Raw genomic sequence first — 13,235 nt, 5'->3', positions numbered from 1 at the left:
CCTCTGTCCTAGTCAGCCTCTTCAAAATGGACTTATGACTTACCTGTGCTGGCTAAGAAGAGGGTAAGGAACAAAAAATGATTCCTCAAACCCTATGGCCTACGTGGTTGATCCACATGTTGCTCACTAATGGCAGCTGAAACTCAGAGTGTCTACAGAGAAAAGCTGAAATGAGTTAGTCACGACCTCCCCCTGCCAGCAGCACGTGTACACGTGTGTACACTTATCTGTGCACACACAAGCCCCTTCCCTGCACACATTCATGTCTTGTTTAGTGCCAGCTACCAGCCGGCATGATCACCGAGTAAGACCTACTTCACTGATCACGAGCTCCTGGCTATTTTATTCCAGATACAAGATTAAGATAGGAGCTTTAGCGCCGTAACTATTCAAAAGGATTTACCATCTTAATTTCTCTTTCAGTGATACAGAGAGTATTCATTAATCTTAAAAATCTCTCAACAGCTTGTCCTCAGTAGTGCTGCTTCTATCCAATTTAAGGATGAACCCGGATACTTATGTGAGAATCCCAGCTTGAAAAATGAGATGGAGCATAGCAAAAAAAAGCTAGTACCAGCTGAAAATATTATTTATTTATTTTTTCTATGAAACGTCATAAATGTATGATGATAAATGTAAACTCATTTCACTGATACAGAGACATGGCTCAGAAATTTAGGAAATCCTGGAAGGAGGCAAAGGTGCCACACATCTTTCTAAAAACTTGTGAGCCAGTAGCATCACTGACATACTATTTTTTTAGTAACCCTGATCTATATTTCCTTCTAAATAAGTTAAAAATAAATAAGGCACAGAGTCTTCCTCATTCTGCCTTGAGATTTAACATGTGCTGCTAATGGGAGCACAAACTAAGAAAGGAAAAGGCAGAAATCCAAACCGTTTATGGCACATATGAACAAGTGACATGTCCTCTGAGGGCAGAGAAAGGGAGAGAAAGTAGTTTTAACAACATTTAACAGACCCTAGCTAAACTAAGTCAGCACAAGCTGAATCCAAGAAAATGTTCTGTGGTCCGTGTGAGCAAATGTATCTTTAGTTGTACTTTCCACTTGTATGCTCCATGGTGCTACCTATTTTAGAGGGAAAGTGCATTTTCAGTCCACTGTCTCATGAAGAGGGGAAAGGTAGATGTTAATTTGCTCAGAAATAAGTTGTTTTTTTTGCAGACAACCAAGAGAACATATAACGCCAAACCACTAACATAGATTAAACCAATATAAATCAGTGCAAATATGCTGACTTCCTCACTATGTAGTACTGGTACGTGCTCACTAACCAGCAGTCATCACCTGAAATACTAGTAGAAGCAAAGAACACAAATAAAAGTCTTTCCTTACCTCTTGGCACTTGCTGATAATATTAAGCAATTCTTAACAATGTTTCTTTTCTGAGCTTCAAGAATAAATAGACATATGTGGTATCTAAAAAGCACCGAGATTTACTGAAAGCAAAGAAGTCATCATAAGCACTTACTTCATTTGGACGAAGAATTATGATGAAACATCCAACTCTGCAATGACATTTCTACACGGTTTACAAAGAAACCTTTAAAATTGGAGCCTTGTATGCAGCAGTCTTAACAAGGACATGATTAGATGAGCTCATGTGATTTGTTTGACAAATCACCATGTCCATATGCCTGCTTTATGTTGAAATCAAACATGCCAGCAAAGGCTGATCAGCCACACCTTACACTTCAGCTACCTACAAAGCTGACAAAGAGTGAACAAAGGATCACGGGCAAAGACTAAATTCGGTTTTATGGAACACACAAGTTTACATTCAACACCACAAATGCATCCAGCAAACTTCCCACAGGACAAAGCCAACAAGAAGTTCACAGTTCTGTTTACACCTTCCAAGACAAGCTATGGCAGGCTGAAAGTGGCTAATATTTCAAGAAAGATTAAGCTGCTGTTTATCATCACGATTTCCCCATCTGGCACTATGCTTCTGCTGGGGACTACTCTTCATGCAAAGCCTGCCCTGTGATGATGGAACACCTATCACTTGGTTAATTTCTTAGCATGATGGTAGTTCAAACATTTCTGCTGCAAAACGTGTATCAGCCAAGGAGACGACAGAGAAGGAAAACTCACTGTGATTTTTTTTTTTTTGCTTGTTTGTTTGTTTGCTTGTTTTTTTTTTGTTTTGTTTTGTGTGGTTTTTTTTGGGGGGATGGGGATGATTTTGTTTTTACCTGGCCTTTTTTTTTTTTTTTTTGATCTAATTTACAGAACAGATAGTTAAGAAAGCAGCTGGCAATTATATTCGGTGCAAGGGTTCACGGTTTTGTGAGGTTCGTGAAGGAAAGAATCACAGAGACTGACAGGTAAACCAATCGGTATTCCCAGCTTTCCACACGTCCCCAGATGTGTCACCACAGCCCAGCAAAGCCCTCTGTCAAAGAGGATGATCACATAAATGTTGATGGAGGCCTGGAGATGACAGCTGCTCTGCCTGATGCGGCAGTGGTGGTGTAGGCACTGAGTTTGCATGCAATGAATGAGACCACAGACATAATTTTAAACTAGGATAATTTATCTCTTTGGAGAGCATCTCCTCAGGCCGACAATGACACAATTTATTTTCAACACAGCTTACCTTCAGATGACATATTAGGTCACCGTGAACAGAGCATCTTTTTACAGTAATATGCCTCAAACAAAGGTATAAGTCCATGTACGAGATACCAGCACTTACCACATGATTCCAGGTTTTTTACTTAGAGACATGCAATCTTAACCTCTGGCTCAAGCATAGTCACAACAGACTGACCCCCAAAACGCAGTGTAAGTATGGACATAAAACTAGTTTCAATACATAGAAAAATCTTGTCTCAGATCCAGCAAAATAACCTCTCAGGCCATATAATTTGCCCACAAGCTTTTCACCCTTCATCTATACCACGCAGGCTCAGGCTGTGATGCTGAAAAAAATGAATCGTGTTACCACACAAACCTCTTCTGGCCTCCCTTCTATCACCCTTCAAGGGATCCCACCCTCCCCCAGGATGTCTCCATAGAGAGCTGTGTCCCTGCTGCAGTTGGTCTCTGGGGATGGAGAGCAGCAAAAAGCTCAGCCTGTTACAATGATAATCTATCACAGTGAGAGGAGGTCCCAAAATTTCCACTACCCCACTCCCCCAGCAATGTCACAGTGGCACTCGGGGTGCCTGTTTTGTTCATTTGACGCCCGGCAGTCATTTGTGAACTTGTTGCCACTGATGTGGCAGAGGCACAAGATGCTGGGCTCCGAGCCCAAAGCAGCAGCACTGGTGTGGGGGGGTGACAAAAGTTTGTAGTGACCCCTGCGAGCTTGGGTTCCCCATGAAGATCTCTGGAGAACAGGTTGATGACGGAGCTCCAAGCCTCAGAGAGGGGTGTGGAGGTGCAAGCCTGAGGTGCCAGAGCAGATGCCAACCCAAGCCAGATATTCTTATATTCATATATTCTGCACACTACTAACCACACCTGCATGAACATTTTTGTGACAGATGCCACAAAATAAACCTGAGCACTTATCTTTGGATCAAACTGTTTGAAGATATGTGGCCAAATGACCAAAAACTGTCCTAACTATCCCAAAGTCTACAGAAGATTTAAAAGAAAGGGGAAAAAAAAAAAAAAAAGGGGGAGTCATCATCTGAAACTGCGTCTTTTAACATGTTAGTGAATATTTGTACACCAAGCTCCAGTTTGGTTCCTTATATTCATTTTATTTATTCATCAATTTCCTTTCTAGTCAGCTTTCACGTATTAACACTGCAAACACTTCTAGGATTGTAAGGTGAGGCTGTATCATTTTTGCAACTTTTATTTCCCTATTCTTACAGCTACCAAATCTGGGCTGCACTCTCCATGCCAAAACTGCATTTTCTAAAGATCGTTGCCTTTTTTTTTTTTTTTAATGGTATCATGTTCGCCCCTGAAACTGTTGCAACATTTGTTTGATTTTTTTTTTTTAAATTCTGTGAAGGATGGACGTAAAAGGAGACGGAACAACAGACATTTGGCTTGCAGTTATAAGCACGGGTCGTGTTAGTGAAGGGCACTGCGGTCTAACAACCACCCGTCCGCATCAAATCTCCAGCCAAAATCCCCACAAAGGTCTGGAGCTTTGAATTTGGGAAGACGGGACGCGTGAGGAGGCGGCGGGTGCTTCGCGGAGGCCTCATTTCGGCCATTTTCACCTTAAAACCCTTTATTTCCTCCCCACCCCCCCTCCTCCCCTCTCCTCTCCCTCCCCCCCGGCCGCCATGACGCGGCGCCGCCAGGCGGGGGCAGCCCGCCTCCCCCCTCCGCCAGGCCCCCACACGGGGCTGCCCCAGCGCTGCCGGGCGGCGGTTGCCTCCGCGCACTCAGGCGCGGCGCGGGCAGCCCGCGGGGGCCTTGCGGGCGGGTGTAGGCGGCGCGGCGCGAGGCGGCCGCTTCCTTTTGCGCTCGGCAGCGGCGGGGGCAGGATGGGTGAGCGCGGCGGGGCTGCAGCAGGCCGCGGGGGGCCGGGAGGGCCGGGGGGAGGCGGCCAAAGCGGCCAGGGGAGGACGGGGGAAGCCTGCGGGGCTCCCCCTGCGCTGCCCTGCGGGCTCGCAGCTCGCTGAGAGCCGGGGTTGAGCGGCGGCGGCGCCGCCATTTGGCGTGGCGTGGGGCCGGGAGCGGCGCGGCCCCACCGCCCCCCCCTGAACCCCACCTGGTGTCGTTGCGCAGGGAAGTGCCGTGGGCTCCGCACCGCCAGGAAGCTGCGCAGCCACCGCCGCGACCAGAAGTGGCACGACAAGCAGTACAAGAAGGCGCACCTGGGCACGGCGCTGAAGGCCAACCCCTTCGGCGGCGCCTCGCACGCCAAGGGCATCGTCCTGGAGAAAGTGTGGGTGTTTATCGGGGTGTGGGGGGGAACTGGCTCCCGCTTGCTGCTTTTCGTACATTTTACAAGTTTTTGCTGCCTTTCAGACGCCAAATTTCAGTCTATTGCTTCTATGCGCCATGTTGAAAACGTGCTTCATTTTTCTGAGTGATAATCGGTGCTAAAAAAATACTTTTTTCATATACCCGTCAATTTTTTTTATTATATTCTGTTTATATATAACGGGTACAATAACTCTTATCAACTAAATAATTTGATTTAGGGTTTTCTTGATTTTTTTTTTTTTTTGCAAGAGGGAAATTGTATGTGCATGCCTTGTTTGATACGGTCAGCAGGCCTCAAACATCACTCGTACTTCTCTTCTGGATATTTTTTCTATATTAACCTGTAAGTTCTCTTAGGATACTGCTAGCACTAAAAGGTCGTTCTCCTTTCCATATTTTCATTTGCTGATATTTCTAGGAGATCGATTTTTTACTTAACTTAGGAGCTAATTAAGCTTTTAGGTATTTTACACCTCTAAGCAGATCGTTGAAAGCTTTTCGCTGTGAAATGCAGCTTGAACTTAATACAAAGCAATACATTGATTTCGTGGTGTAACTTGTATCTGATGGTCATCAATTTCACTGTGTTTTCATGTGCTTCCGTTTTAGTGGAGTAGAAGCTAAACAGCCCAACTCTGCCATCAGGAAATGCGTAAGAGTCCAACTGATCAAGAATGGCAAAAAAATCACAGCCTTCGTTCCTAACGATGGTTGCCTGAACTTCATTGAGGTGAGCAGTTCTCAAGAGTCTAATCTGTAAAGTTGTGTATCAAAAAAGCACATAATTGACAGATACAGAGGATGGGTAGGCAAGGAGTCATGTCGTTCTGAGCTATATTAATGTAGCTGCAGAGGGAGACAAACACCAGAAATGTTTTTGTACTTCCCGTCTGCAATCTACTTTGCTAATCTGTTAGCAAAGTACTGAAAAATACTGAAGGTGATAATAGTCTGTCTACCTACAGATACCTTTCAGTATTTCCAGCCTTTACTTACAAAGTCTTGGCTGTGGCTGAAGTTTAATGCACGTTAGCTCAGGTGCATGCGCAGGCTTAGTGCTTACGGCTTTGTAACCGCATGGTTTTTCATTGCAGGAAAACGATGAAGTGCTGGTTGCTGGTTTCGGTCGGAAGGGTCATGCTGTTGGTGACATTCCTGGAGTTCGCTTCAAGGTTGTCAAAGTAGCCAACGTTTCTCTTCTGGCCTTGTACAAGGGCAAGAAGGAGAGACCCAGATCATAAACTGAGATTTAACTTGCCAAGAATAACAATAAATTTTTTTGATTGGAAAAACTTCTCTGCTTGTTATTTAAGACTTAAATTTTCTTTGTGTGATATTTGCAAGTAATAAATGCTTTGCTGTTAAATGACAAGGAAGCCAGAGCATCTTTATGACCAGGAGGGTGAGCTTAATGACCACTTGCACTTCCAAATTTACTCTAGTTTGGGAGAGCTGAGAGAGCTCTTCGCCAAGAACTTCAGAGATTTACTTCATAGAATGAAAGTGTGGTTTGGGCTCTGTGGACCACCCCCAGTTGCCAGCACCTTCATGAAGGCTTCTTGAGCTGAACGACCAGAGCAGTAGCTGTCCTGCTGTCAGGGTGGGTTGATAGACGCCTCTCAGGCCTGTGTCCCTCTCTAAGGCTGCCACGAAGGTGGCCCCATTAAATAAAAATGAGTTAATGCTGCTACTTGTGCAGAACCGTAAAAATCCTGAAGCTTGGGTCTGACTATGACAATCAAAAAGGTGAGTGGCGTGTGGTCCTGGCACATGTGGTCCAGCACAGAGCTGGTGAGTGCACATGTGCCAGGCAAAGGCTGTGTCTGCCAGCTGTGGTTTCCAGCAGTGTCAGAGCTGATACCAGAAATTCTGAAACCCCCTGCCTGAGCCCAGATCTGATTTGTGGTGGTGGGTGAGCGCCTTCGGTGTCACAGCCATCACGATTCTAACGAGGCTGGATCACAAAGCCAGTGCCAGTCATTCAGGATGGCTTCTGCAGTGGAAAGGGTTGGGAGGTAAGGAGTTTGCTGTGTTATAAAGTAAAAGGTTTCCTGTTTCCCCTGGTCTAGGTCAGCACCTAGATTGTGGGTTTTAAAACATTTTGGAGAGAGAATTTCTCATTTGGTGTCAGTAGAGCAACTAGCAATAGAAGATGGAGTCTTCTGACAAAAAAAAAAAAATCTTTACAACAGCAGCAAGATTAGATTTCCCTGACTTTGTTGGAGCTACTGTGTCCTTTTAACAGGCATTTAGCACTTTTTTTCCTGAGGGGTAATTCCTATTATAAAATATCACTGATCTCTACAAAGAAAGATCAATTGTGCTTTAGGAGAACAGGATAATTGTACTTTTTCCTGCAACTCTCAATAGTTGGGGTCTCTGATAACATTTTTCAAGGCCTTTTTTATATAATATCAGTTATTATATAGTTATATAATCAAAAAAATTATCTATGCTTGATGCTATATATTACTTGAGAAAGTTTGTATGAGGTTTATAATATTTACTGCACAGTACTGAACTTAATTACAGACTCAGTCTTTCTTAGAAGAAACAGACTCCTGTCAAGCGTACCTGGAGTTTTATCTTCAATCATCGTGTCAGACACAAAATCCTTTCCGTAGGGACTGGAATTAGTATTTGTTATTGCTAGGTCAGGCCAAAAAAACAAAGGTTTCTCTGGGACTTAAATTAATTGAGAATTATAACATCTCCTCAGGCAAAAACGCTGGGAGGAGAAATTGTGTGTATTTTAACATATTTTGGTAAACAGTCTTCCAGAATCGAAAATGGTTATTGTAAATGTTGACAAAGGTGTTTATTCATAATAGTCAAATAATGACAGAAATTCTAGTTTCTAGTATGAAGGCAGGTAAAGGCTCCTGACACAACTCATCAGATTTAGGTAGAGAATGGATTATTAAACCATTCATCTCATCTCTTGTCCTCAACCCGCAGAACTTCACGCAGTTGCTTTCATGGTGAGTGCAAGTCCAACTAGTTTGACTTCAGCAAGTCCTGCTGATTTGAAGACTTCTCATTTTTTAGCGCATCCCAGCTGTTACCTGTTAATATTTAACCCTTCTACTGACTTAAATGTCTTTGGGTGAGGTTTTTTGCTTTTCTATGCTACATTTTAAAACTTCTAAGTAGTTGGGATTTTTTGTTGGACTTTTCAGAGATCTCTACACCATTGTCAAACTACCTCAAAAACTGAAGTTTTTCATCACTTCATATCTTCAATCTTTTTTTCTCTCTGTATTGTCCAATTTTTCAATATTAAAGTATGGATGCTAATATAACACAGAATTGTAGAATAGGATATAGACGAGGCCAAAAATGTCCCTCTGAATCAGCATTTAAACCACTGCCCAATCCTCCATACTGTCAATACCTGTACTCTGACATTGTACCTTGAGCTTGGCTCCTTCAAAGTACATTTTTCACAGATCTTATAGTGGAGGACTGGGTCCTTTGTTCCACATTAGGGCTAACACGGAACAAAAAATGAAAATATTTATTTGGCTGGAGTGTTAATTCCCTCATTATAATCACAGTTCTGTGTGTTCATCTGAGAGTCTCTGCTTCAATTAGCATTCGCTAATTTATATGAAAGGGAAATAAAACTTAAGAACAGAGTGAGGATCTCTGCTGCTAATTGTTTTGTAGTTGTCACCTGGGAGCTTGTGAGATTCAGATTCCCTTCTTTGCTCGGGTCAGGCACAGAGGCTGTGCTGACCTCAGGCATCCCTTACCCTTGTAACTGCTGTAACCACAAGGAAACCTTCCTTGCACCCCTTCCCCGCTTCCTGGGGAACTTTGGGGAAGCTGCTGTCCGATTCCAGAATCAGCACTCCCTTTGTTGCAACCTGACTTACATGCCCTTAAGAGTTTCAGAGACCTTAACTGTAGAGGCAAAGCGGTCTTTGGTGCAGAGAAGATGGATGCTGAGATGACCGGGGCCATGAGGAGTTGGGGAAGAGACAACAACTCTTCCTGCTGCGAAACAGATGGAGAAGAGGTAAGAGGGTTTTTGGACCTCCACCAGACTACTCTAAGGCACAGTGTAAATGCACAGCACTGGTAACCGTATTTCAGCACACGGAGCCAAAGCGAAGAGGTTGGGTGGGCCACGCCACCAGCTATCCCCAGCATCTCTGCAGGGTGCCCACTACCACCGCTTTTATTTACTGCGATTTGTTGTTCGCTAGCCCTCCTCTTTCCTTGGATAACGGAGAGCTAAATGCTGGCATTTCTATTCTTTCATACAACCGTACGTGTGTTCTGGATGCATTCTTCCTTCACCCAAAATGTGCATGGATGAATTTCGAGGATCTTCCACATCTGCCCAGCATTTCTTACAGCGTTGCTGAATCACAGTTACTGTTTATGCCCAGTAACTTCAGCTGTGCTATTTGCCCAGAAATTCCAGATCCATCCTCTACACATGCCTGCTGTGGCTCTGCGTAACGCTTCCGTGAAACAAGGAGTATATAAGCAATAACCAGACAGAGCTGCAGACATGTCCTATGGTGAAATCTAGCCTTAATCTAGCAGTGGAACAACGTAAAGAGACAGCCAGGTTTGAAGGAATTGGCTGCCAGTCGTACAGCTGTATTTACTACTGACATGCACCAAACCAGCTGTAGGTACACGCGAGAGGAATCACATACGTGATTACATGCAAAACAGCTAAAGCATGACCAATTTTTTTCAGGTGATCCTTGACCACAGCATGACTGGAAGCTAGCAGACCTAACCATTGAATTCAGGGGTGTGATCCACAGCGTGCAGAGCAGACAGCGGTTCCTAGGGGAGGAGGCAGGCCCCAGTCAGCCAGCTGAATTCAGAAATCACGCTCCTGTGTATGCTGATATTCTGCACAGCCGCTGGTGTTCGGATACCAGGTCAGCTTCTACAGGAGCTGCATTACCTCACCTGAGTAAATCAGCAGCTTTGGTTTTGTTGTTCCAGCAAACCGAGTCTCTTCCTTTTGATTTGCTTTTCTTGCTTAGCAAAAAATCCTAGAGTGGCTTCCTGTGACAGTGCCTTGATGCTGCAGCCAGCAAAGAGGCCTCTGTATGCTTCAAACTCTGAATTCAGTCACTCTGGCAGTAGAGGAGACGAAGGTTTACCTGGGGGTTAGTGGAGCTAGACCAGTTTCAGACACGAGGGCATTGTGGTGAGGTAGCCTTGCCACTAGATGTTGCTATGAGCACGAAAAAGCTGCGGCATGGAAGGTGCTAACCGGAAAGTTAAGTGCACTTCGACAAAGCAAGTCTTCGAAGTGGTAAATTTAGCTTTTAACTGATTCAGTGAGTTCTCACTAGAAAAGCGGGACGCTCACTGCCTTACTGCCTGTGTGTAGCCAAATGGGGGATAGGTGCACCTAGTAATGCAAGAGCTTATGGAGTAAATTCACCATAAATCTTGTTAGATCAGAAACATGGAAGAGAAGAACACAGATTACTCCATCAGCCATGTGCACACTGCACAGGTTTGGTTAAATTAAGGAGCTTTTTTTTAGCCTCCTGTGGTGTGTTACTAAGATGGGTGGATATTATTCACTGTAAGAAGTGAGAAAATGCAGGGATCTGGGAACAGAAGAAGTAACCCATGAAGACATTAAAGCTAGTTGCACATCTTGAGTTGCAATTTTTGTCACTTGTTTCACAAACATGATAGCAAGTAATGTCTGGTCAGCCCTTGGGCACCAGGATTCTTCGAGGGTACGTCTGTGGGTTCTGCCACCGCCCAGGATCTCATTACCCAGTGTTGTCTGGATGATGCAGAAAAGAAATCAAAGGAAGAAGAGTCAAAACAAACCTCATCACCAAGTCACTAGTAAAGTAGTTTGAAGCCTAACATAAAAGTGTTGGAACTGTGTGTTATTCAACCAAACCCTCTGAAGCAGAAGGCAGCCTGCAGAGATCAGTGGTGAGCTTGTGTGATAGATGCAGCAGTCCCTGTTTCTTGTTCATTAACAAATGTGTGTAAATATTGAAGCACTTGGCTAACCATATGAAGCCAATGATACCTGACTGCTGTATGCAGGAGAATAAACCTCACAAACCCAGGAAAATCAATATTTGGCCAAGTAAGGCTTGCCTGGAAGCCACCACAGGTCAGGATTTTCACCTGGATCAGGTGCAAAGGACAGAAGGATTAGCTGGTTTCTGCAGGTTGCCAAAGCTTTTTGTGCCCGTGCTCAGGGCTCTGCCTGCCCCTGAAGTGGAGTGGCATCAACAGCAGCACCTGCTCAGCAGAAGCAAAAATTGTCAGGTCTCTGCTCTGCACCGTAAGGTGACGTATTCCAAGAGACAGACCCAGTACCAGAGATCATCTCTGGTGATGCAGATGACTGCTGGTGAAAATCTGCTTACTGCCAACAGCCTCATCCCAGGCAGTAACATGGGGAGGGGGGGAAACAGGCACCTGAACACCACCTCCCTCCGCCCGGTGCTGAACCCAGCGGAGCCACGGAGAAGCACGCGTCCTTGTCTCTTTAGCTGGGGCCACTTCCTCCAGTCTGCTGCACTAACAACGTTACTGGAAAATAATGCTACAGGAAAACGTGCTGTTTCCTAACAGGCTCGAGGACAAAGAAGGTGTTCAAGGTGAGATTCTGTAACATGACTCCAAGCACAGCAGTGAACTCTTCTCTCACTTTACGCTGAAATTCATCGTCAGTAGGTGACAGTCACAACAAACGCTCCAGTGGGTAAGCGAAAGTTTCCTTCTGGTGTAGGTTTTTTCAAGCACTTTTAAGACTTTAATGCAAACCAGGACATAAAGCTAACAGGTGTAACACCATCCTCTCTCTTCCTGAGCACTCAGTCCAAGGTTCTTCTCTTCAGGGCTACTCTCTTAGCATACCTTTGTATTAGCTCAGCTTTCCAAATTTAGGAATTATTGCTGCAGCTATTCAACATGCCAGCTTTGCAGCTGCGAACTCTAGCTGTACATTTTTTATTATACATGGTAAGAACTCATTGCTAAGAAATGTCTTAAACTCTTTGAAACACTTTTAAAAGCCTTATACACATGATTAAAAATATGCACGGATATTCATACATACTCTATTCTCTAGAAGAGAGTACTTTCGAGGAAACAGTTATAACCTCACAGTTCACAGGAAAGAGCAATCATTTTCCTTTGTGCTGGAGCTGAAATGCTATGCAATATAAATACAGATGTCCAGGCAAACTCATTAAACTGTAGTCATAGCAAATGGTGCAAGAAAAGAAAAAAAAAATGAAGAACTTTCTCTGAAATTCATGGTGTTGCAACAAGAATTGATATTGATTACTTCACCATACTCAGCTTTAATTAGCTAGCTCAACACTGACTGTTGTGAAAACAAGCATGCAATTTGACCCAAGGAGTGTTTCTTTTAGAAAACAAAACCGAACAATGACAGACCTTCTGGCAGACCAGATGGGGGCTAAATTCTAACCTGATCATGCTGACACAAATGAGGGATTTTGTAGGTTGTAACTGCATTCCAAACAAAAGCCCATTTTTGGCTTAGCTGAACACATAAAATTCATTCTTCTTGCTGATTCTTGTAACCAAAGGCAGGTATGAATCAGTTCCCTTTAAAGAAGTCCCCAGAAGCCATGGTCCTCAATATGTCTTCCCAGATTAACAAGGATGAATGGCTGAGCAAATCTACACAACTCTTTGGATGCAGAAATTGTCTTTCTGCTAGGCTGCAAGATTTCAGATAATGTACGTAATCAAAACCCAAGTTCAAATCTAAAAACCTTTAGTAGATTTGCTAAATAAAACTACCAAATAGTGAAGCAGAGTTCACTCAATTTTGAAATAAAACAAGATTTTTGTACCTTTGCTTTTTTGGTAAGATATTCTGTAAATTATTACAGCACGGGTGTAAATGGTGAATTACCTCCCACTTAGCCATTAGAAAGTAGATGCCTAAACACAATCCTCTCACTCCTTGATCCCCAACATTTAGGTACCCTGTGTTTGTCTCTAAGCCTAAGCTCAGAGTATTTGTACTAGCTGAGCTGAATTTTTGCCTGCTGGTACTGCAGACAAATTTCAGGGAAGCATTGACACCGATGATGACGATGATACTGCTCTGTTACTTAGATGTTTATGTTGTTAAAAGGTTAAGAACTGTCGCAGGGCAGGGAACTGTCAGTTTGCTCATCCACTTCATGCTCTCTATTACCATCATCATGCCCAAGAAACTGGGAACAGAGTCAAGGCACTGCAGAGGAATTTGGAGAGGTTTTATCAGCATGAAGGAAGCAGGACAGAGAGAGTTTCGGAAATGGGGAA

General features: G+C 43.9%; 1 protein-coding gene across 1 annotated transcript; it reads left to right on the top strand.

Annotated features, from left to right (window-relative positions):
* The first annotated feature begins 4,330 nt into the window (after positions 1–4,330).
* Positions 4,331–6,220, top strand: RPS23 (ribosomal protein S23). The gene is made up of 4 exons (XM_068666208.1): positions 4,331–4,487; positions 4,728–4,887; positions 5,538–5,658; positions 6,023–6,220. The coding sequence occupies exons 1-4, from the start codon at positions 4,484–4,486 to the stop codon at positions 6,167–6,169; spliced, it is 432 nt and encodes a 143-aa protein (XP_068522309.1). The 5' UTR covers positions 4,331–4,483; the 3' UTR covers positions 6,170–6,220.
* The last annotated feature ends 7,015 nt before the right edge of the window (positions 6,221–13,235 follow it).

This window comes from Anas acuta, chromosome Z (genome assembly GCF_963932015.1).
Source record: "Anas acuta chromosome Z, bAnaAcu1.1, whole genome shotgun sequence".
NCBI lineage: Eukaryota > Metazoa > Chordata > Aves > Anseriformes > Anatidae > Anas > Anas acuta.
Note: the sequence above shows the minus strand (reverse complement) of the source record. Positions and strands in the feature narration are given on the sequence as shown.